The sequence below is a fragment of the Macrosteles quadrilineatus genome, unplaced genomic scaffold (genome assembly GCF_028750875.1).
Source record: "Macrosteles quadrilineatus isolate MER2022 unplaced genomic scaffold, UCM_ALF_1.0 Scaffold_8__2_contigs__length_117827958, whole genome shotgun sequence".
NCBI lineage: Eukaryota > Metazoa > Arthropoda > Insecta > Hemiptera > Cicadellidae > Macrosteles > Macrosteles quadrilineatus.
Genome location: NW_026542601.1, coordinates 94,319,138 through 94,344,577, shown reverse-complemented (window position 1 = coordinate 94,344,577; position 25,440 = coordinate 94,319,138). Strand labels below are relative to the sequence as shown.

Sequence of the window (25,440 nt, the reverse complement as noted above, 5' to 3'; positions counted from 1 at the left end):
TAAATATTCCTTTAACATCTTCTTAAATTTTAATTTAATGTTAGAATCAGCAAGATATTCTAAATTCTTAAAAATGTTTTAAGTCAACATACGACTCTAAACTATATGTTTTGTCTATACTATATCATTTGCCTAGAAGCATTCCCATATTAGATCATAGATTAGATAATTACAGTATTTGAGTTGAATATTTATATAGAAACCCGATCTAATAGGTATTTTGTTATTGACCTTAAGGATTGTGTTATCTATGCTAAAACCTAAAAAAAATTAAATTCTTAAAATCAAATAAAAACACTAATTTTATTTAGGTAAAGTCGACAATAAATTGCATTACCTAAATCTTAAATCCACAACTTGAAACTCTTTCGGCCATACATTGTCAAAGAGTCCAAAGGTTTTCTGAGCGAATTGGTTATGGTTATTTTTGCATGTGCCAACTATTTTAAGTTTTTTTTTTGATACTTACTTACTTGATACTTGTGTGCTGCGTCGTTGACCGACAATGTCGGATAGACTGCGTTATCAATATTGCGTTATCGATATTGGCGAGGGGACGTCGGAGGCACGGCCACCTTTAACTCCCAGGCCGCGGCCTGGTAGAATTGGCAATGTTGCAAGGTAGTAGTGTTTTCTAGTGCCAGACGTCTCATAAGATAACATGGCAGACAGGTGAGCTCATTAATTCGTGTATAATTCATTTATATTTAAATTTATGCACATAAATTTATTAAAAGATTGACAAGAAAACATATGGAATAACCAAAACAGTGTTTAAAATCGAAAATATAGTTTTGTACATTAAATATTTGAATCAATATTTTCATAGCCCAGTTACCAAGCTTTTGCATTCTAAAAAAAAAAATACACAAATACCTTAAAGGGACCTACAGTTTATAGTGGAATCCCAACCACATTTTTGGCTTGGTATTAACGAATTGGTATGTAGACGTTTGGTATTTGGTTTGTTATCGGTCGAAAGGGAGTCTGATATCAAAGTTTCTCTGATAAAATTAAAATGTTAAAATATGATGAGAAGTCTACTTGTACCATTTATAGTCGATGACTTATAGCACAGAAAACATACTCTTATAGTCACACTCAATCGTATAATTTCCTCAACTTGATCATCGGTCTTAAGTGGCGTGTTCTTACAGCTGATAGCCTATTGCTATTTGGAGGATCAGGACTACTTTGGCATGTTTACAAATATCAGCTGTCAGCTGACTGCTACAGAAGAAAACACAAGTATGTATGTATAAAAATATTCTGTGTTAGCTATTTTTGTACATATATTTTTAAGTTTAATTCATTGATCTTCATCCCTCCGCGTCCAATCAAAGGTATTGTTGACTGAGTAATATTTGACTCATAACATAATAGTTTTATTATATATTATTATTGACTCTTTGTTATCTCCCAAAGGTTTGGATGACAATGAATAACTTGTGCTAGTAATGTCAGTTACTTAATTTATTAGCAATTGACATCAATTTTAACATAGGCCTACTATTTTTAGTTAAGTTAAGGGGTTTAAATTTTTGGAGCGATATTTTATTTATATAACAATGCCTACTTATCAAACTAAAATATTGTGCATTTGTTCTCTAGCAGTTTTTAAAAAGTATCAGAGTACCAAGTGAATTATGCTAAGTTAAGTCCTGGTTGTTTTTACTCTTAAAACTGTAGTACGGTGTACAATTTAGTGAAAGGTGGGCTGGGTATGCCAGAGAGAACATAGCCTAGCCTATCTGAGGTGTCAACAATAGCAACATCACTTGTTTACTCAACTTTGTATCTGCAGTGTTATTGTGCAATTCCTTAATTATAAAACACATTGCTGCTAGACCTAGGTTTGATTGTTGTCACATGATTCTATTTTAGTTTTCTCCTTGTTGGCTAAGTTAGTGAAGGCTTGCAAGTTGCCTTGGAATGTTAAGTCAAGAGAAGCAAATGGTCAGACCCGAGCCTAACCTTGCCTCTAATTAATTCTATTGTTGTTACTGTTAGGACTATTTATTTGGTCAACTTATTAATTTAAGCAAGGCTCTGAACAAATTAACTGGAACATAAACTTCTTGGTGGCTTAAAGTGAAATTAATATCTGCAAATTTGTTTTTTTCAGCACCACACTAGTGGCTGCAGCATGGAGGGGGAAAATGGTGATATCAGTTGCTGGGAGCTGATGCCGGACCCAATGCTGATGCAAGTGTTTCAATACCTGACAGCCAGAGAACTCTTGAGTGCCGGACAGACTTGCCACCACTGGCACCGAGTCTCTCATGATGAGATGTTGTGGAAGCGCCTGCTCTATAGAGACTACAGGATTGATCCTAGCATTGGAATTCTCCCAGGTAAACCTATGGGTCGCCGGAATTTTATCCCCCTGGAATTTTACCCCCTGGCAAAGCTGACGTCACTATGACGTGGTAACCTGAATAGCCAAAAGTTTGTTCGCGGCCGGAATTTTTTTTTATTTATTTATTCACTACATGTCATTACATCATTTGACAGGACATAAGTCATATACAGGATAATACTAAAACTAAGAAATAACAAAAATGTCTTACTAAATTATTAATCTAACTTAACGTCCCTATTTAAATAACATTCGATAGAAAAAATTTTTTTGTTTTCAACCAGGTCTTCAGGGTGGATCTGAACTGTGTTTTACTATCAATATTTTTTATGCGGAGTGGTAACTTATTGTAAACTTGTGGGCCTATATATTGGGGAGATAAATGAAATTTCTCTAATCTATGGGTTTCAGGCTTAATATAACTCTTAAATCTAGTGTGGTGGGAATGAATGGGTTGGTTCATGAATGAGGAGAGATTGTCTTTAACCCAATTTGAAATTTCTAAAATATAGTGATCATAAAATGTTAAAACCGAAAATGTTTGAAAAAGACTTTTACAAGGAGTTCTACGAGGAACTCGCCCGATAATTCTAATTGCAGATGTAGGAATTTTACCCCCGCGGATTTGGAAGTCTAATGAAAATAGCCAGAGCGTGATTAATTAGATTAGCGATAAAAACCGGAATTTTACCCCCTGTCCATATAACTAGCATATAGATAACTTATTTATATATCTGGCCAGGGGGTAAAATTCCGGGGGTAAAAATCCGGGGGTAAAAATTGGGGGGGTAAAATTTTGGGGGTAAAATTCCGGGGATAAAAATCCGGGCCGTACATTTTAGGTTTTTATAATTTGATGTGTTCTACTAATTAAATTAACAACCGTGAAAATATATGTTTAATTCCGTGTTTAATCCATCGAGCTGATGTTGCGAAACTCAAAAGTTCGTGGCCGGAATTTTACCCCTGGTTTGTGACGTCACGTTTGCCCAGGGGGTAAAATTACAGGGGGATAAAAATCTGCTACCCCAAACCTATTCATTGTTTTGTAAAAATTGTATTAGCCTACAACTTTTTGAAAAATTAACCAAAGAAACTGGCTTCTAATTTTGTTTGGGTTTAACCAAAATATGTAACTTAGGTAGGTACGGTACCTACTGTATTGTCATGTAAAAATATATTCCTCATACAGTAGAACCCCTCATATACGGCCTTGGTTTTACCGGTCCTCTGTTTATCTGGCCCCTTCCAAGAAGCCAATATCAATTTTTTTCTCACAGCTTACAGACGTTTAGAAGCAAGCACTAGGCTTTGTGACTGCTCAAGTCATAAAATAAAAAGTTCTCATTATTTATCTGTTTGTTTATACATTTATTTGCTGAGTCACTATACTCAGTTGAGCTAGTAGACCTAACCTCTTATCAGTTGGTTGATTATTTCCAAAGTGGGGTTAGTACAGTACAGTGTGAGTACATTAATTTTTGTATTTCACAAATTGGTTAAGAATGTTGAGTAGAAATGCATGTACCATTTTAGTGCTAATGATCTTTACATACAAATTATTGTCATTTTTACCTCCATTTAATAGGTTTTGTTACCTGGAATCATAATATTTGTACATTCATTACTTAATGACTTTAACCTACAAAAACTTTTTTTCTTTTTACAAACATGTTTATTTTTCTAAAAATGATCCCAGAACAGAATTAAATGATACTTTTGGTTGCATATATTGATTACCTATTATTATTAGGTATGAATTGTCATTTTCCGTAGGTTGGTTTATCCGGCCAAATCGTTATCCGGTCAGGGACTTGGTCCCGTGGTGGCCGGATATGAGGAGTTCTACTGTATTCATATTTGTATTAGGCTGTTTACTACAGATGTTGCTTGTTACTTGTTAGCGAATTTCCCACATAGAGATTAACTACTACGACTATCCGCAGTACTATACTGATAATTAGACCAATTCGTAAATTACAAGGAAAAAATGTGGTTCGGATTCCACTATAAAACTGTAGGTCCCTTAGTTGCCATTAGCTGTATGGGCTATTAATTAACAGCTGTGTCCAAGGAACATGTCGGCCTTAGTCACTAACAAGACTACAAGATCGCGCCACTCATCCTACACTCATCCTTCACTCATATTTGGGTTAAAATACGCACATAGTGGCGTCCCCATCTTAAATAATTGATAATTAATTGATAATTGATAATTGAACTTAAGCTATTATCGTGGAGATGGATTTTTTAATAGCCTAACTATGAAAACATGTACCAGTAGCAAGTTGCCTACAAGTTCACATGTCGAGGACTGTTTGACAATGTATGTTTCACCATTAGTCAAAATTTCTGGATCAAATGTCTGGATAAAATTTGATAAATTTTGGATTTAAGGGTAAAAAATGAGAAAACCCATTTTAACCCCATAAAACCCCCCGTTAAACCCCGTTCCCATGCTGCTCCAAACATGCCGTACTAGTTTGCTAACTCATTTTCAAGTTTATCCTGCCTTACACCTTCAAACCAAATTTTATCAAAATCGTACAAATATTACTCAAGTTATCGCGTTCAAGGACACACACAGTGTTTTTTGCCTCTGGGGACATCAGAATGAAAAAGTAAATCGGTCCCGAGCCTAGGTCTCACCATGAGACTTACGGTAATGGCTACTTCCCTATAGGGAAATTCGCTATATAATATGGTAGGCCTATATAATATGGGGTACGACTGTACCCCATGCGCCTATTGAGGTTTTAAGTGTTGGCTGGAGGGTTAAATCCTATATTGAAAGTGACAAGGCAAGCCTTGAAAAATAAAGAGAACCCCATAGCTAAGATGAGAACCAAAACTGAGATTAAACTCAAACTTGAAGCCAAATAGCCAAACCTAACAAAATCACTCCGCTAGGCCTTTGAAAGAAATTAGAGAAGATCTTCAATCGGTTTTCCCAAATGTAGATAGCATTAAGGATCTTTGCAAGCACATTTATGAGTGAAAATTAAAAACGTACGTTTTCAGGAAAAGCACTTTTAAAATTTTTTGTTCCGTTTTTTGAAACTTTTTTTTATTTCATTGACATTTTAAGTTTCATAAAATGTCCATGGTAAGGCAATATCTTTGGTGATTTTTTATTAATAGAGCATCTTTGATGGAAAAACACGAAATTTTGTCACGACCATCATGGACATAAAACTGAATATAAAAAATATAGTTAATATTATTTTTATAACTATGTTTTGCTACAAATTAATTTGCTTTTATTTCCATTATACAATAAACAGCTCACTAAACTTTTGGTATATTTGGTCTTTCTAGAAAAAAATAAAAAATTTTAAAAAGCCAATACAATCTTTTTAGTTTGTATAACTCCGAAAAAACTTACCTGAGACCCAAAAAATCGTTATGTTTTTATAGAGGTGTGCTTCTTTTGTGTATAAAACATTGAAATATGATGATATTTTAATTTTTGAAATTTTTATGATAGAAATCATAAACGTGATGGTCAGGGACAAGCGGTACGGTCGTGAATTGTCTGGAATAATCTAAATCTTTCTAAAAAAATCCTTCAATTATACTGTCAGTTATAATAAAAATATGCGTTTTCAAACTAAACTGTTCAATTTACAATGATATTTAAGTTATTGTCACTACCAAACACAGTACAGTATAATCCATAAGGCTGGATTGGTCGTGAAAAAACCCGCGATGGTCGTGAAACTTTGGTAGTGACATTAAGTGTTATTTGGCTCTGTTCTGGCGGTAGCCCTGCATCTCATGTTCGAGGATACAAAGTGGACTTCTAGGTTAATGTAGCAATTGAAATATCATATCAACAAAAATTTACACCACGTCTACTTCATCAAATGACTACGTACGGTCATGGACACACCAATATTACAAAAAACACAAACTTACCTTTATTAATCTTGCAACTACTTCTTTCAACACAAAACGACCGGCACAACAAACTTGACGTACACCCTGAACTATTCTCTAAAACGAACTGACGCAATCGACGCCAGGCTTGCCACTGTCGTGCTCCAAAGTTTAAATTTTTTCCCAAATGGTCGTGACGCCAAATAGAGGGACAGACTTATTTTGTCATGGTAGTCAGTTTGCAATGACAATAAAATTATAATATGCTCCTTTTTTGTAAGTTTAATAACTATTGATGACATAAAAATATGGCTTTATGTATTTCGGCATGAATAATTAGTCTAAAAACAGCGTGAACGTTGGAAAATGTACCCTAGGGACACGTCATGGTCGTGAATTTCGAGACTTTAAAAATACGAAAAAAATACCTAGAACCTATTTAAAACCAAATAAATGTGTGTAACATGCTGCCCCCGTCCCAAAAAAATATTAAAACACATAATAATAAACTACAAATCCAGTATCTACGAAGTAAAAGGCCAGGGACATGAAAACGTACGTTTTTAAATTTTCACTTTTATATCAAACTGCTCACCAGAAAGATCGTTTTCATGCTTTAATAAGGCAATAAATTATTTTAGAAGCAGATCTTCTGAAGAAAGACTTAGTTAATTAACAGTCTTGAATATTGAAGCTGAAGGAGAACTGCTGAGAACTCCCTGGACTTAACTTGATCAGTTATTGGTTCATTTGCTAGGATGAAATCATTAAGGAAATTGTAAACTAAACTACTAACTACTAACTTAACTCATGTAACCTTTCAAGTACCGGTACACTACAACTACATATGGTGTCCGGTCTAAGTAAGTAAAAATTAGGAATAGGTTTAATAAAACCAATTAGAATATAAAGTTTTTCTTTTTAATATGGTTTTATAGGACAAAAAAAGTAAAAAACTGACATTCCCATTTATATTCTTTACAGGCAAGACATCTTGGCAGGAAGAGTACAAGAGGCTGTGCTATCACACACCCACGGTGTGCTCAGAAGTGCTGAAGGAACATGCTCACCAAGTATTGCACGTCAGTTTTGCACACAATGGAACAATGTTTGCTACGTCATCCAAAGACGGATTCATAATTGTAAGTGTTTTAAAAATGTTTACCGTTTGAATTAATATTGCAAATCTAGTCATGTGCACCTATAGATTTGCGCAGATTGGTTTTCATTTAAATTCATATTGATTATGAATCTTATTTTTAGCGAATTTCCCACACCGGGAATAAGCTATTATCGTAGGTCTCATGGTAAGACCTGGACCCAGGACCGATTAACTTTTTTGTCGAACAAAAATGATCCAATTTTAAGAAATTTTGTATAAACTTACATTTATTTAATGAGTTTGTGAACTAGCATGATTGGACAATGGGAACGCCGTTTCAATGAAAAGTATTAAATGTATTATAACAGAAGTTTATTAGGGGTTTTATGAGATTTCCCATTTTAACCCTAAAAACTTAAATTTGGCAATTTCTTTCTAAACCATCTTGTAAAGCTAAAAAAAACAAATGATTTAGTATATTGAAGCGTTATCATGCGCCTAATCTTTAAGGAGAAAATTAAAAAAAAAAACTGTAAATTTAAAACTCCCGTGTTACCTATTCTTATGGAGATTTAGTAAACTCTTGTAGTTTGCTTGTTTATAAAATATAATTTGATCAAATTTAGAAAATGTACCTATTTAATTGTTTGTGGAAAATTGTAAGTTAGGCCTTATCAATAAATTTTGGACCACTTAAGTAATAGCAGAATTTATCTAAATTAATGTTGATTAGTAAACAAACTTCAAACACTATCAACGGAATTAAACGTAGAATAAAAATCATAGGCCTAATACATTTTGTAATCACATGTTTAATGTAAACAAAGCTGACGTTTATCAATCCCAATGCATTTGAAATGGAAGATAATTTTCATTATTTCCCATTTTCTGGTAGATTTGAATACAATTTGATATTTTTCCCAACCCCCTGGGACCAAGAACTTTAATTTGAGCCCTCTCCCATCATCCTGCGAGCTGGCAAACTCTCACAGTTTTGATTAAAAAAAATAGCTTATAGAACTAATAATTCAAGGTGGAAAAAAGTCCTGGGACGGTTAAATATTTTAAATAGTAATACAGATAGAGCTTCATAACTTCGTGCACAGTTACCGGGCAAAGATAATTTTATCACATTATTCAAAGATGCCCTACCTCTTCAGGGGAACGGCCCCGTTAGGAGTCAGAAAAAAATATTAAATGTAAGCATAGGTTTATATGCACATCAAATTACTTAAAGGTCTTTGTTAGTAAAATACAATGCCGCAAACCTGAACTCAAACGGACAACCGAGTCATAAATGATTACTTTTTAGCGAATTTCCCATATAGGGAATATTAGCGAATTTCCCATATAGGGAATAAGCTATTACCGTAGTACTCATGGTAAGACCTGGACGCGGGACCGATTTTTTTTTTTCGTTTTGAGGTCCCTAGAGGCCAAAAACACCATCCGTTCAAATTCATATATATATATATATATATTTATATATTTATACTAGCTGACCCAGCGAACTTCGTATCGCCTAAGTTATAGGTTTCCCCTAAGACAGACCGATGGAAAGAAAGTACCGTTACGTTTAATTTTCAAGATGATCTCGTTCGCATCGCTCAATCACGTCCTGGTTGAAGTTCGTTCGCTACGCTCACTCACCTTTGGGTTGGAGCTCTTTCGCTACGCTCACTCACCTTTAGGTTGGAGCTCGTTCGCTGCGCTCACTTGCCTTCAGGTTAGGTCGTTCGCTACGCTCACTCGCCTCCAGGTTGAAGTTCGTTCGCTACGCTCACTCACCTTTTGGTTGCAAATTAGCTGTTGTCATAAATGTAAAAGAAATAATAGTGCTGCACCCTGTTGGTAATCCTTGTAACTTTAATGCTATTTAATTGAAACAGCTGTTAAGATTCATTAATTCCATTTCTCATAAGGTTAACATGGGAAACTCCAGAGCCACTGGGGCGGAGCCCTTTTAAGAATTTCGAAACGGGAAATAGTTTACTTCCTATTCGCATACCTACAGAATTTACACACCAAATTTCATAACGATCGGTGAAGTCGTTCCGGAGGAGTTTGCAGACAAACACTGTGACACGAGAATTTTATATATTAGATATATATATATATATATATGTGTCCGTCAGCACGATAACTCGAGCAAAAATGATCCGATTTTGATGAAATTTGGTACAAACGTGTAAACGTACGTTTATTCAAACGAGTTCGCGATCCAGCATGATCGGACCATAGGAACGGGGGTTTACGGGGGGTTTTATGGGGTAAAAATAGGTTTTTTCCCATTTTTGACCCAAAAAACATAAAATTTAGCAATTTCTTTCCAAACCATTTTGTAGAGCTTAAAAAAACAAATAACTTAGTATATTGAAGCGTTATTATGCGCCTAATTGTTACGGAGAAAATTCAAAAAAATTGTAAATTTAAAATTCCCATGTTATTCTTATGGAGAATAAGTAAACTGTTGTAGTTTGCTTGTTTGTGAACATATTTTGATCAAATTTGGAAAATGTTTTTATTTCTTACGAAACTATTCAAATTTAAAAAAAAACAGTTTTACCCTCCCTGATGCAGCAAACCTAAATACTTGTTAAACTAATTCTATTTAAATCAAGAATAAATGTTATATTTTTAAGTAGATATTTCAGTGTAAATCCAATCAGTCAAATGGAAATTCGCTTAGTCTGCAGGTTTGCTGCGGCGGGGGTATTTTTACCTACAGTATATTACTTTTCGAAATATTTAACCTTCCCGGTACTTTTTTTCCACCGTGTAAATAAAGATTGATTATACTATTAACATTTAACTATAAAACCAATTTATTACCTTCCCTTTAGCAGTAAACCTAGGTACGGCCGGTACTCGTTACTATGTTATTTAAATACAGAATAAATATGCCATTATGTCATTATCAGTAGGCCTAAAGGAAAAATATGTTTTTCTTCTCACATTGCAATGTTTGTTTCTTTCAAATAGGTCCTAACACTTTTAAGCTTAACACAAAATTTAAATACTGACTATTAACAGAATTTCATGCAGGTGCACATAGGCTACCTTGACTCACAAATTATAATCTATGATTGTTAAAAGTAAAACTATATTGTAGGGGTGGGTCTATTCTATTTAAGCATTTTTTTTAAGTAAGCCAATTCATTACTATAACTGAAAAAATCTATTGTGTTTTATATATATATATATATATATATATATATATATATATAATCATTATTATTAAATAACATCAAAATAAAATAAAACTAATTGTTTGTGGAAAAATGTTTGTTAGGCCTAATCAATTTTGGACCACTTTATTAAAAGCTGAAATTAATTATTTGTTTGTGATTTAATAATAATTAAATATTTGATTTGATACACACAAAATAAGATGAGGTTCATATAAAGTCAGAGTAATATCAGAGTGATCAGCTACTTTATCATGGTGGTACTAATTCACAGGTTTGGAACTCTGACTACCCTGCTTCAGAGAGGTACAGTCATGACATGAAGAACTTCAGCTGGAAGTACACTCAGTTCTCACAGTTCAACCAGTCCGACACACTACTTCTGGTGTCGGGTGTACACTTCGGCACGCCTAACAGTACCTCGGGAGAAATAGCTGTCTTCTCACTAACAGGTAATGCTCAGATAGATTTTTATTTGTGTTTCATTGCCATTGGCATTTTTAACATCTTTTTGTAAGGAAACGCTGTTCTCGTTACCAATATTTTTGCGGTGCCTGCACTAATTTCCATTTTAAAGCAGGTAAATTCAAGATACACGTACAAAACTGCAGCATGCAAAAAATGGTTTGAATTGCAACATGACTAACTAAAAATCGCAACACATTTTAGGAATATACTATTCTTAATTGTTATTTAGAGTACGGGTACAAACCTAATCTGGCCTAATAAATAACACCTCTAAAACTCTTGAACCGTCTACTTAGTTGTTTGTACACTTGAGTGCATTGGAAATCCATGTTGCATCCCCTGTCAACCGTTGTCAAACTTGATGATAATCTTGGAAACAAAGGCTTAGCCAGTCTCACCTAGACCCCTTATTATTACTGATGGTCCAGCCTCAAAAAAACAGCTAAGAACATTTCAGGTCAATAGATACTAACCTTGAAACTAAACATCCTTCCATTACAGATGGCTTCCAACTGCAATGCAGGGTGGTCAACAAGCCCTACGACATATTCGGCACATGGTACAGTGACCAACACCTGCTGTCTGGGGACCTGTACTGGCTGGCTCATCTGGTCAGCACTACTGGACTTTGGCTGAACAAAGCTTCTCAGGTCATACAAGAAATGTTGTCTTATCTCTCGCTATGTTTTTACTGTGAAATCTTTACAGACGTCTTGTAAAAACACGGACGGATTGTAAAAATTCTAAAATTGTTGGGGTTTGAAAGTGTTTAGCATATATAGGTTAACAATGATTTATATAATAAAAAAAAAACTGTTTAACCTATTATGTAAGAGAATTTCATAACTTAAGGTTACAGCTAGCTATAGTTGCAGCCAAGCAAGTTAGTTAGATTTTGACATCAGCACCGTATTTACTTTATTACTAACTTTTTATGTCTATATACTTTTTACTATATCAACTGGCAATGAATTTCAATATCATTTGACCCTCTTCCCGTAGAAACTTATTTATACAACACAATCCTAAACTGGCTGGAGTGCCGATTCAACCCAATATTGTTATTGGCTTCTACAAGGAGATAAATCTTCACATAGGGGTTGGAACCGGCTAAAATAGTACCAAGTTAGGAAAATAAAAAAAATAAAAAATAGTGCAGGTTTCAGATTTGAACTATTTCACTTGGCTGCGAACTGGAACATCGGAACCCTCGTACAATTTTGTGTACATCTTTTGTTACATCCTCGTAATTTTATATGACTCACAACTATGTAAATATTTGTTCACAACAGGAGACGGCGTCTGAACACACGCCCATTCTGAGTCAGCTGTTTCGGTTTTACAACACCAACGCCTCCTCAATCAGGGCCATCATGGTTGCCAACTGTCTCACCAGTGAGGACCCTCAGCCAGAGGGTGAGGGTAGTGGTAGCACTGCTGGGAGCCCCCCTCTCCCTACCCCCCAGGAGCGGGGCAACCCCCTCTCCCACCGAGAGCTTAACCGCAGGTCCGCCTCCTTCCGGTGCAACACACTTGTTGAGGATGCCCCATCTAGTGATCCCCACAGGTTAGAACTGTGCCTACTTAAAAAAATAACAGCATTGTACCAATGGAAATTTAGATGTTGCAGTCGTTTGGCAGAAAAATAATCATTGTTTTACATATCTTCTTCGCTGAGATGAAGCATTGTAAAAGGAGGTGAGAAAATTTACTGCTAGTGGATAGTGGTTATTTAGTGGTATTTACTGCGCCATTAAAGTTTTCAATTACATTAAAGGCATCATTGTGTACATCCTTCTAGTTTTCTTCACCTAATTTTTTAATTGTCTACGAGTTCATTAGTAACTACTACTCACCACAAATAAACTTTTCCCATTGTAGTGTGGCGATTGTGCCAATTTGTAACAATTGATGGAGTTTGTGACTGGTTGTTACTGATTGAAACTGGTGGGGTGTGCCTGTGGAATAATGGAAGAGTGGTATGAATAGGCGAGGGCTGGGACATGGAAATATATAATGAATTATCTAAAAGGTTGAGGAATTAGAAAAGGGCTGTAATTGTCTCTATTTTAAAGGAAAGATTTTACCCTGAGGTTGATTGTGTACATTGCCATAAACACCCTGAGCCAGCTTTTGATGCGCTGTGATTTTGATTTACTAATTTTATAACATGAAAATCTAATAACTAAACCACTACCTGAAAATGTAAGAATTGCGTTGACATGAATAACTAATTAATTAACTAACTGTGGGATATGAAACCTTGATTGAAGTAAAGTAATTTGGGAATAAATTACCGTAATAAATAAATTACGGATTGACAGCAGAGAATAATTGAACCATTTAGAACCATGTGAATTTGTGACATTGTTTCAACAAGCTGAATGCCGGTTCCTATTAAGAAGAAACCGACATATTAAATTGTAAAACTACATCCTAAAACCCCTGGTTTCTCCCGGCAACCCTTAACTAAAACTATTTCACTAACTACTTAAACTATTTCATAACTACTATTTGGTTCACCTGATGATTTAACTATTAATATTAAAATACTACTTATGATTAATTTGCAGTGGAGCTGTCTTCCATATAGGTCTAGGCAGGTGGCAGGCGAGTGAATAACAAGAGCGAGTTAGGGCTGCTTGTTCTTTTTAGTTCTATTGCCTTTGACAGCTGATACGCTTCGGCCAGTAAGTTTTTGCTCGCATGCTGAGTATGTATTGTAACGTTCCGAAGTGGATTCTCCTTTTTATTCAATCCTCTCAACAATGCTGAGACTGATCAACTCAGCTATGTTTATAAGCTGCATAAGCGCGCTATGCTGCCTGCCGTTTGAGACCAAAAAAAATACCCAAAATAAAAGAAGAGTTGACTCCGGATCTACACCAACTGGACTCAGTTTCCCCCCCCCCTTGTTCCTTGGTTTTGGAAGTGAATCCTTTCGTCCTTCTTCTCTGAGACGACGGCCATGATACTTCATCCTTTTCTTGTCCTCCAAGATTCTCAACAACTGTCCCCGAACCCTAGCCTGGGATTTATGTGATCGGGGTGAGTCTGAATTTAAGTTAGTTAAATTATTTGTCCTTTTATTGTATTTTGTCTTTCTGTGTAATGTCAACGTTTGTGTTTAGGTTCAATTCATTTTGATTATTGAAATTGTCGAAACACTCGGCACGAGAAAACCAAAATGGACATGTCAGGGAAAAGTTTGTCCAAGCCTAAAGTGTAATTTTGTAAATTTCTGATACTTAGCCTTTCAAATTATGTATTTGTTTGGTGTTCCTACAGAGGGATAAACTTAGTTAAATTCTTTATTATGTGTTTTAAGCAAGAATAGTTGGAAAAAAGAGACTAGTCGTTGACTATCAAGTTTGGTTTTGACATGTCGCAATCTTAACATATTTTGGATTCAAAGACGAAGTAGTGAGGTTAAGGCCTAACAAACTTTTTGTATGTAAATAAATGTCCTGTTTTAGTATTTTTGTTGAATTTCTGTCAAATTAAAAATTGATTTTTGTGTTAAACTAAGATGTTTTAGGATATGGTTGCCTGCAGAATCATGGCAAGTTGAGCACATGGTTGGACCTTATTAGTTTAGGTTATTTTATTACAACCATAGGTTACAGGTATAGTTATTTTGATAGTGGATTACAGAAATGTTTGATTTAAAGGAAGTTTTAAATTCAATTTTGAATTTTGTGGGCTGGAATTTGGCTTAGGCCTAGTACCGTAACTTTTGTGGACACTTGAAAAAAAAAAATAGAAAAAAAATGTAAAATAAATTAGCTCTAGCCAATCTTATGGTTATTTATTACTATTTCTTTGATTTATGATGTAAAAATTCAGTTGAAAGTGCCTAACCTAACCAAGATGCTTACTAGCTTGCTCACCCCATTGAAGTGCGCAATTACAAGACTGTTTCGCTATCTCCGTTTCGGAGTGAATGAACAATATAATTATTGACACTCCAACCTTGGTACCCGGCTAATTTTGCCTTTTGAGTGACTGAACTATTGCCTGTTCACAGAAGTTAGGCCTAGGTAGTGCAGTGCATCGTGTTAAACCATTCTAAGACTGAACTATTAGAACTCCTGTGGTTGACCTCATAGAACAAACATTTAGTGCTACTTAAACCCACATATCTTACCATTGCAACATTCTATTCCCTTTGGGTTGTACAGGGAGCAGTTACGGATCAGAGAGAGCAGTTACGGATCAGAGAGAGCAGTTACGGACCAGAGACGTTATTGGACTTCCAAGATCTGCCTATTGACGACCTCATCGCCGCTGCAGTGTCACTGTAACTGGCCACTGAAGTCTACCCTACCAACCGTTGGACGATCCGACCCTATCGCCATGGAGACTCTGGGCCCGAGATTCGACTGGATGTGAAAACGATAAGTCCTAGGCCTAAGTTAACTTACTGTGTGCAGGCAAAATCTTTTCTGTTTCAATTTGAGCCGTCCCATTATCAACAGAACAGAAGACTGAGTGCACCCTGCCCGTTTTGTGGAGTGTTAGGTTAGGTTAGGTTGGACGCTCCGTTTCTGAAGAAGCAACGTAGGTTAAGCAACATTCATCGTAATATTTATATTTATTTGTATCATTGTTTCATTGTGTATTATATTGTGTTTATTCCAGGTGGCCACCTAAATTCATGAAAATATTGTCTGAAATTTAATCATTTAATTTACTGTAGGAATGTGTTAGGTTCTGGTTAGGCCTAGTGTATGTAAATAGTAACCTGTTTAAATCCCACATTCTAATTTGTTAACTTGTCAGTGTTTATTTAAATCGTTTGTTTCATGTTCCAATATTTTTGAGATTTAATACTCAGCAACTTAAATTTGTTTCATGTTTTCGAATATTTGAGATTAGTAAATTTAGTAAATTGTTTCTTGTTACATTGAAGGGTCTTTTCTTGTTATTATTGTCCATGTTTTGAACCACTCGGTACTTGAGAATATTTTTTTGGTTAAGGAATTGTTTCTGCCTTTTGTACTGATATTAATTGAGTTCGTAAATTTTGAACCACATTTCAATTCCTTGTATTGTCAATAGTTGAATTTTTCTCTAGTAAACTTGTATTTTGTAACTTGTATTTGTATTGAATTATTGATTCCCATTCTAGTTTTAAGTCATGCATTTCCCCTTGATAACATGGATCAGTATCCACACACCTAGGTAGGCCTAACAGAATTTTAGGTTTTTACGCTCACAGTTACCTCTAGATCTTGAGGTTAGGGTACATTTTAGTAATTTTAGATTGTAAGGTGTGTTCATTTTGGTCACGTAAAACTTGTTCTTTTGTCGTATTCGCGTCTTTCGTAATCAGGCTCACCTTTCGGTCACCTAAATACCAGGCAACCGTCCAACCCGCTAGGAATTCCCTTTCCTCATTAATGGAACTCCCCCCTACCCTAAGGCAAATGAGGTGGCGCCCTGTGACTACAAGGTGAACTGAATACAAGACTGAAAATACAATTAGGCAACACCCTCGACCCAAACCGACTGACTTGGCAATTCATGTAACTCCCTTTGGGAGGTTACAAATTGGCGTCCAGAACGTGGGGCCCTTTGGACTATTGAACCTTCTGTAGGAGAATATTGATCTTGGATATTTTCTACTGCATATTTTAAGGCCTATTGGCAATATTTTTAAGGATACTTGAATTTAAGGATCTCTTGTGCATGTTTGGCTTATTATTGATTAGGCCTAAGAATGGATAAAATTAACGCATATAGGTTACGTAAGGAGGAGGTTTCCTATGAACTGAAGATAAGAGGTATCTCAGGTGATGGGGATGCAAATGAATTGCGTAAGCGACTCACACACGCCCTTAATGCTGGTACTCCCATTGAAGAAAAAGTGGTTGCGAGTTTGGTAACAGAAAATGAACTGGATTGCTGTGAAGATAAGTTTTCAGACTTGAAATCTTTAGTTAAGGCGTACTATGAAGACCTACCAAACGAAGCAGAATATCTTAGAATTTCAACTCGACTTAGTCATCTTCTACAACGAGTCAGCAGGATTCCTATCGATGAAGACAGCGAAGACAACAAAGAAGAAACCTCTAGGAAAGAAGAGCTACTGAAGGATATTAAGGAATTTGTCGATGAATTGTCAAACAAAACAACGAAACCAAACACAGAAGGCCAAGGCCCTTCAGATCCCATGAAACAAGTGCCCGGTCCGGAGAATAAACCAGATGAAATTGCTACCCCAATGTGTGGTGACTTAAAAACTACAGATAATACAAAAACTGAAGAACTGGAGAATCGTAGTGAAACTAAGCCCTTAGGTAGATCCAACTTTCAGAACAGTCAAGAAAAACATCTCAAGGACAAACCAGCACGTTTATCCAAGACAGTACCTGTATTTAAATGGGGGTTAAAGTTTGACAATGAATCAGGTCAGAGCGTAGGTGCGTTTCTAGAAAGAGTAGAGGAACTTAGAAGAGCTCGTGGGTTGAGTGAGGAGGATTTATTTGAATCTGCGGTAGATTTGTTTTCCGGGTCGGCATTGATATGGTACCGTTCAACAATCTCAAGAATTGACTCCTGGCATGCTCTATGCACCGAAATGAAGATTGTGTTTCAGAGTCCTGACTATGATTACATGCTACTTCAAGAGATAATGAGTCGGAATCAAGGGGAAAATGAATCCATAGACATGTATCTTGCAGCGATGGAGGGGCTTTATGGGAGATTGTCAGAGAAACAACCAGAGGTACTAAAGTTGCAGCAAATGATTAAAAACCTAAACCCTTACCTTCAAGAAAAATTGTGCATGTTCAACATCAGAAACCTGGAAGAACTTCGAGATATGGGAAGGAAAGCAGAGTTAGGAAAACTACGAGCAAGTTATCAATCTCAGTCACAACGCTCTAAAGCCTTAGAACCTGACCTAGCTTACAAAGGACACTCAAGATACAAATCAGATTGGAAGACTACAGACACCAAGAAATTATCAGCCTTACAAAATAAACAGACTACCGGAGAATCACACCCAACGATAAAATGCTGGAATTGTTCAAGAGAGGGCCACAGATTTTCAGAATGCAGGAAGGAGAGAGGGAAATTTTGCTATTCTTGTGGAACACCAAATATTCGGAAGCCAGAATGTCCTCGGTGCAATCCTACTAGTCCAAAAAAACGCATAAGCTTGGGGGCCGGTAATGAAATTGCTGACTCCCAGGAAATTAATAAAATTCTGAAAATTAGCTATGTCATCACCTCCAGTGAAAATGATCCTAGGCCTTACTTGGATGTCAGGATATTCGGGAAATCAATTAAAGCACTTCTAGATTCCGGTGCCTCGAGCACTGTGTTAGGAAACCAAGGTTTATGGATATTAGACCGATTCCCTGCCAAATTAAAAGAATTTTCGTCCAAGGTTGTTGAGACAGCTGATGGTAAACAACATTTAATTAAGGGGAAGATAATCATCCCGATAACCTTAGAAGGGAGAACACGAGAAATTGCCGTGATAGTAGTACCCACTTTACCACAAGGCTTGATCCTAGGCATAGACTTCTGGGAAAGGATGCAACTAGTCACTAATATGGCAGAGAAAACCTGGGAATTCGCTCCAAAATTAAATTCCATGGAAGTTAAAGAAGGTCTTCAACCTAAGGAGTACTTATCTAAAAACCAAACTGAAATTTTGCAGAATTTAGTTGAAAAATATTTAGGAGACAACAAAAAGGTGTTAGGCCGCACTGATCTGGTCACCCATGTGATCGATACTGGTGATGCAAAACCAATTAAACAAAGGTATTATGCCGTTTCTCCGGCCAGACAAAAACTTATCAACGAAGAACTAGATAGAATGCTTGAGTTAGGGGTGGTTGAACCCTCCATGAGCGCTTGGTCGAGTCCCGTGATCCTCCTGGACAAGCCTGACGGTTCAAAACGATTTATAGTGGATTTCCGGAAGGTCAACGAGGTTACCAGAAGAGACGCTTACCCACTACCCAGAGTAACTACCATCTTAGACCGTCTGAGAGATGCAAAATATCTAAGCTCTCTCGATATAAAACATGCGTATTGGCAAATCCCACTTGAAGAAACTAGTAAAGATAAAACCGCTTTTACTATCCCAGGAAGAGGTTTGTTTCAATTCAACACAATGCCATTCGGTCTCCATAATGCGCCTGCCACCTGGCAACGATTTATTGATAATATTTTAGGCCCAGCATTAGAACCTTATGTATTCGTCTACTTAGACGACATTATTGCGGTAACGCCAACATTCGAACTTCATCTACAAGTATTGGAGAATATTTTCAAAAGACTTAAAGAAGCTAAACTTACCCTGAATCGGGACAAGTGTGTGTTATGTCGCCCTGAACTTAAGTATTTAGGCTATATTGTTGACCAGGGTGGTCTTAAGGTAGATCCAGATAAGGTAAAAGCAATATTGGACATCCCGATACCACGGAATCAGAAGGAAGTCAGACAGTTTTGCGGGACGGCCAGTTGGTACCGTAGGTTTATACCTGATTTCGCAACCAGAATACATCCTTTAACAAGCCTTCTACGGAAGAAAGTTCCATTCAAATGGACCGCTGAGGCCCAGTCTGCTTTTAGGGATATAAGAGGATGCTTAGTTAAGGCCCCTATTTTGAGCTGTCCAGATTTTGACAAACCTTTCCTCATTTCGTGTGATGCTAGTGGGTTTGGATTAGGCGCTGTTTTAAGCCAAGAATTACCAGAAGGGGAGACAGTGATCGCTTATGCTAGTCGAGCCTTATCGAAAAATGAACAAAAATTCTCTGCTACCGAGAGAGAGTGCCTAGCAGTTGTGTGGGCGGTGGAAAAATTCAGAGCCTATGTGGAAGGTACAACTTTTACTGTCATAACGGACCACTACTCGTTACTCTGGCTACATAACCTAAAAGAACCTCAAGGAAGACTTGCACGGTGGGCTTTGCGCCTACAAGCTTTCGACTTCAAGATAGTTCACCGTAAGGGAAAAGAAAATGTGGTTCCAGATTTATTGTCCCGAACATCCAACCCATCAGTTGAAACCCCTAAAAGTTGTGGCTTAGTAATCCCGAACAATATAGAAGATAAATGGTACCTAAAAATGATTGGTCTAGTAAATTCTAGTCCAGAACGTTACCCGGTCTGGCGAACTGACAACCAACGGTTATGGAAATTCCTCCCAAATAATGATAAGTGTGATAGCGAGGAAGATGCGTGGAAATTGGTAATTCCTAAGGAACTGCGGAAAACAGTATTGGTCGAGTGTCATGATCTACCAACAGCTGGCCATCTTGGTTGTTACAAAACCTATCACCGTGTTAAACAAAAATATTATTGGCCTAAGATGCGCACTGATATTATGACCTACATTAGACGCTGTGAAACTTGTCAGAAGGTTAAATATGACCAAACAAAACCCACAGGTTTCATGGGTGTGCGTCGTGGAGTAGACAAACCATGGGAGATGATAAGTATGGACTTGTTAGGCCCTCTGCCGAGATCATCTAAGGGTAATAAATTCATCTTGGTAGTTACAGATATGTTTACGAAATTTGCCTTACTTTTTCCCATACGTGCCGCTACCGCTATTACAGTTGCCAACCTGGTAGAAGAACATGTTTTCCTTTTATTTGGAGTACCTCGTTACATAGTATGTGACAATGGTTCGGAATTCATCGGGAAACCAGTGAAGAAATTAGCAGAACAGTATCGAGTCAAAATGCTATTCAACCCCAGCCGTCATGCACAATCCAACCCTACTGAACGCACTAACAAAACCGTGCTAAGCATGATTCGTGCTTTTGTTCAAGAAGACCATCGTAAATGGGACGTAAATATTGCTCACCTGGCTTTCGCACTAAGGACAGCAGTTAATGAAACCACAGGTTATTCACCGGCCTACTTGAGTTATGGAAGAGAACCTTCAGCCTCCGGGGATGGATATCAACTTCTCAAGAGTCCAGACGAATTAGAAGAATTGCAAGATGTGAACCTACTATCCGAAAAACTAAGAAACCTTCAAAACATATATAAATTTGTTAAGGGTCAACTGGATAAAAGCCACGAGAAAAATGCCCAGCGGTATAACCTACGGCGGAGGGATCTTCAATTAAAAGTAAATGACTTGGTGTGGAAGCGAAATTTCACTCAATCTGATGCGGCTAACTACTACTCCAGTAAACTTACACCCAGATTTGTGGGACCATATAAAGTTGTGGAGAAACTGTCATCTAATGTGTACAAATTGGAGGATCAAGATGGAAAAGCAATTGGGAAGTGGCATATCTCAGACTTAAAGCCTTATATTAATTAATTTCTGGCAGTCAAGAAAATGTGGGACATTTTCTTAAGGAAAGGGGGTATTTGTAACGTTCCGAAGTGGATTCTCCTTTTTATTCAATCCTCTCAACAATGCTGAGACTGATCAACTCAGCTATGTTTATAAGCTGCATAAGCGCGCTATGCTGCCTGCCGTTTGAGACCAAAAAAAATACCCAAAATAAAAGAAGAGTTGACTCCGGATCTACACCAACTGGACTCAGTTTCCCCCCCCCTTGTTCCTTGGTTTTGGAAGTGAATCCTTTCGTCCTTCTTCTCTGAGACGACGGCCATGATACTTCATCCTTTTCTTGTCCTCCAAGATTCTCAACAACTGTCCCCGAACCCTAGCCTGGGATTTATGTGATCGGGGTGAGTCTGAATTTAAGTTAGTTAAATTATTTGTCCTTTTATTGTATTTTGTCTTTCTGTGTAATGTCAACGTTTGTGTTTAGGTTCAATTCATTTTGATTATTGAAATTGTCGAAACACTCGGCACGAGAAAACCAAAATGGACATGTCAGGGAAAAGTTTGTCCAAGCCTAAAGTGTAATTTTGTAAATTTCTGATACTTAGCCTTTCAAATTATGTATTTGTTTGGTGTTCCTACAGAGGGATAAACTTAGTTAAATTCTTTATTATGTGTTTTAAGCAAGAATAGTTGGAAAAAAGAGACTAGTCGTTGACTATCAAGTTTGGTTTTGACATGTCGCAATCTTAACATATTTTGGATTCAAAGACGAAGTAGTGAGGTTAAGGCCTAACAAACTTTTTGTATGTAAATAAATGTCCTGTTTTAGTATTTTTGTTGAATTTCTGTCAAATTAAAAATTGATTTTTGTGTTAAACTAAGATGTTTTAGGATATGGTTGCCTGCAGAATCATGGCAAGTTGAGCACATGGTTGGACCTTATTAGTTTAGGTTATTTTATTACAACCATAGGTTACAGGTATAGTTATTTTGATAGTGGATTACAGAAATGTTTGATTTAAAGGAAGTTTTAAATTCAATTTTGAATTTTGTTGGCTGGAATTTGGCTTAGGCCTAGTACCGTAACTTTTGTGGACACTTGAAAAAAAAAATAGAAAAAAAATGTAAAATAAATTAGCTCTAGCCAATCTTATGGTTATTTATTACTATTTCTTTGATTTATGATGTAAAAATTCAGTTGAAAGTGCCTAACCTAACCAAGATGCTTACTAGCTTGCTCACCCCATTGAAGTGCGCAATTACAAGACTGTTTCGCTATCTCCGTTTCGGAGTGAATGAACAATATAATTATTGACACTCCAACCTTGGTACCCGGCTAATTTTGCCTTTTGAGTGACTGAACTATTGCCTGTTCACAGAAGTTAGGCCTAGGTAGTGCAGTGCATCGTGTTAAACCATTCTAAGACTGAACTATTAGAACTCCTGTGGTTGACCTCATAGAACAAACATTTAGTGCTACTTAAACCCACATATCTTACCATTGCAACATTCTATTCCCTTTGGGTTGTACAGGGAGCAGTTACGGATCAGAGAGAGCAGTTACGGATCAGAGAGAGCAGTTACGGATCAGAGAGAGCAGTTACGGACCAGAGACGTTATTGGACTTCCAAGATCTGCCTATTGACGACCTCATCGCCGCTGCAGTGTCACTGTAACTGGCCACTGAAGTCTACCCTACCAACCGTTGGACGATCCGACCCTATCGCCATGGAGACTCTGGGCCCGAGATTCGACTGGATGTGAAAACGATAAGTCCTAGGCCTAAGTTAACTTACTGTGTGCAGGCAAAATCTTTTCTGTTTCAATTTGAGCCGTCCCATTATCAACAGAACAGAAGACTGAGTGCACCCTGCCCGTTTTGTGGAGTGTTAGGTTAGGTTAGGTTGGACGCTCCGTTTCTGAAGAAGCAACGTAGGTTAAGCAACATTCATCGTAATATTTATATTTATTTGTATCATTGTTTCATTGTGTATTATATTGTGTTTATTCCAGGTGGCCACCTAAATTCATGAAAATATTGTCTGAAATTTAATCATTTAATTTACTGTAGGAATGTGTTAGGTTCTGGTTAGGCCTAGTGTATGTAAATAGTAACCTGTTTAAATCCCACATTCTAATTTGTTAACTTGTCAGTGTTTATTTAAATCGTTTGTTTCATGTTCCAATATTTTTGAGATTTAATACTCAGCAACTTAAATTTGTTTCATGTTTTCGAATATTTGAGATTAGTAAATTTAGTAAATTGTTTCTTGTTACATTGAAGGGTCTTTTCTTGTTATTATTGTCCATGTTTTGAACCACTCGGTACTTGAGAATATTTTTTTGGTTAAGGAATTGTTTCTGCCTTTTGTACTGATATTAATTGAGTTCGTAAATTTTGAACCACATTTCAATTCCTTGTATTGTCAATAGTTGAATTTTTCTCTAGTAAACTTGTATTTTGTAACTTGTATTTGTATTGAATTATTGATTCCCATTCTAGTTTTAAGTCATGCATTTCCCCTTGATAACATGGATCAGTATCCACACACCTAGGTAGGCCTAACAGAATTTTAGGTTTTTACGCTCACAGTTACCTCTAGATCTTGAGGTTAGGGTACATTTTAGTAATTTTAGATTGTAAGGTGTGTTCATTTTGGTCACGTAAAACTTGTTCTTTTGTCGTATTCGCGTCTTTCGTAATCAGGCTCACCTTTCGGTCACCTAAATACCAGGCAACCGTCCAACCCGCTAGGAATTCCCTTTCCTCATTAATGGAACTCCCCCCTACCCTAAGGCAAATGAGGTGGCGCCCTGTGACTACAAGGTGAACTGAATACAAGACTGAAAATACAATTAGGCAACACCCTCGACCCAAACCGACTGACTTGGCAATTCATGTAACTCCCTTTGGGAGGTTACAGTATATATCACGGTGACGCGCACGGCTCAGTAGGTTCCCAGAAGCTAAGATTAGAGTAATGGTGTAATGCTTAGTCAAATTACCGTCACAAACAATGGTAGGTAGCTAAAACTAAAACCTTAAAATGGTGTAAATTCTAAATAAATTATCTGATTGATTTAATGATGTTGTGTTCTGACAGTTCTGAGGGAGAGGCTCAATCATCGTCAATTTGTTACAACACGGACTACCGCATGTTTGAGAGCCAGTGGTCAGAGCAGGGCCGAGACTCGGACTCTGATGGTAATCCTCTCTGCTCGCATGCTAGTACGTGGGGACAAAATACACTTTATTTCTCATGTCTTCTTTTGTAATCAGAAGTTTATAAATTTTAAGAGTTGGAGATAAGTTCAAGCTTTGATTGTGGATTGAACTAGACATTTCATTCCCACGGTAAAGCTGTGGCCTGGTTTAGAATAATAATGGACAAAGTTGAAACGAGCCACCAATAATGTGCGCTGGTGTAGAATACTGATTTCTATGAACACGCTGAATGTTTAATATAGCCAAAATGAACGGACAGCTTATGTTAAATTCCATCATATTTATATTACATGAACAATATGCCAGTAACAAAAAATAAGGGAGAAATAGCATTTTAGACTGTAGCGCAATCTATGGGTCCCTCATTCAACTATTTTATATTTATTTTTTTTTTTTACTGGTTACTAATGTGATGTCTACTTCATTATCCTAAATTCAATGTTAGAGTTAGATACCATACTAATGTACGTATTGTACTAGGCCTAGATATTGTTTTAATAACATCACGTGTGCTATCAGTTTTGTATGAGGTGGCATTAAAAGTGGACATTTTTGGAATAACACATACAAAATGAGTTGTTGATTTTTATTTCTTTTAAATTTAACTAATGATATTTTGGCATAAGGAAGGCTTCATTTTGCAATTAGTAGCTAGAGCTGATAGGCTAGTGTTGTAATGAAACAGCAGTTGACTTGGCCAAATTTCATCTAATTAAATTCTAACCTAGAAAAATTTGACACAACTTTTTAATGTCAGTTGAATGTTTGATTCGCATTATTGTATACTTGCCATATATATATTTTTTAATTGTAATTATTTAGAATATTTATTCATCAATGAAAGAGAATGTAAATTGTCAAATAGTTTTTTTTTTTTTTTTTTTTTTTTTTAGATAACCTCAGCATGGTAAATCTTTTAGTTATAAAAGCAAATGTATG

General features: G+C 36.5%; 1 protein-coding gene across 3 annotated transcripts in view; it reads left to right on the top strand.

Annotated features, from left to right (window-relative positions):
* The first annotated feature begins 1,228 nt into the window (after positions 1-1,228).
* Positions 1,229-25,440, top strand: part of LOC128999613 (F-box/WD repeat-containing protein 5) — a 32,081-nt gene continuing 7,869 nt past the window's right edge. Inside the window, exons 1-7 of one of the 3 annotated variants that reach the window (XM_054426198.1) lie at positions 1,229-1,248; positions 2,126-2,354; positions 7,223-7,380; positions 10,803-10,980; positions 11,498-11,646; positions 12,289-12,563; positions 24,380-24,504. In XM_054426198.1, the coding sequence (XP_054282173.1) occupies positions 2,147-2,354; positions 7,223-7,380; positions 10,803-10,980; positions 11,498-11,646; positions 12,289-12,563; positions 24,380-24,504 (1,093 nt within the window). In that variant the 5' untranslated portion in view covers positions 1,229-1,248; positions 2,126-2,146. Of the gene's footprint in view, positions 1,344-2,125; positions 2,355-7,222; positions 7,381-10,802; positions 10,981-11,497; positions 11,647-12,288; positions 12,564-24,379; positions 24,505-25,440 lie in introns of all 3 variants that reach the window. The other 2 variants (XM_054426199.1, XM_054426196.1) reach the window with 2 other exon arrangements.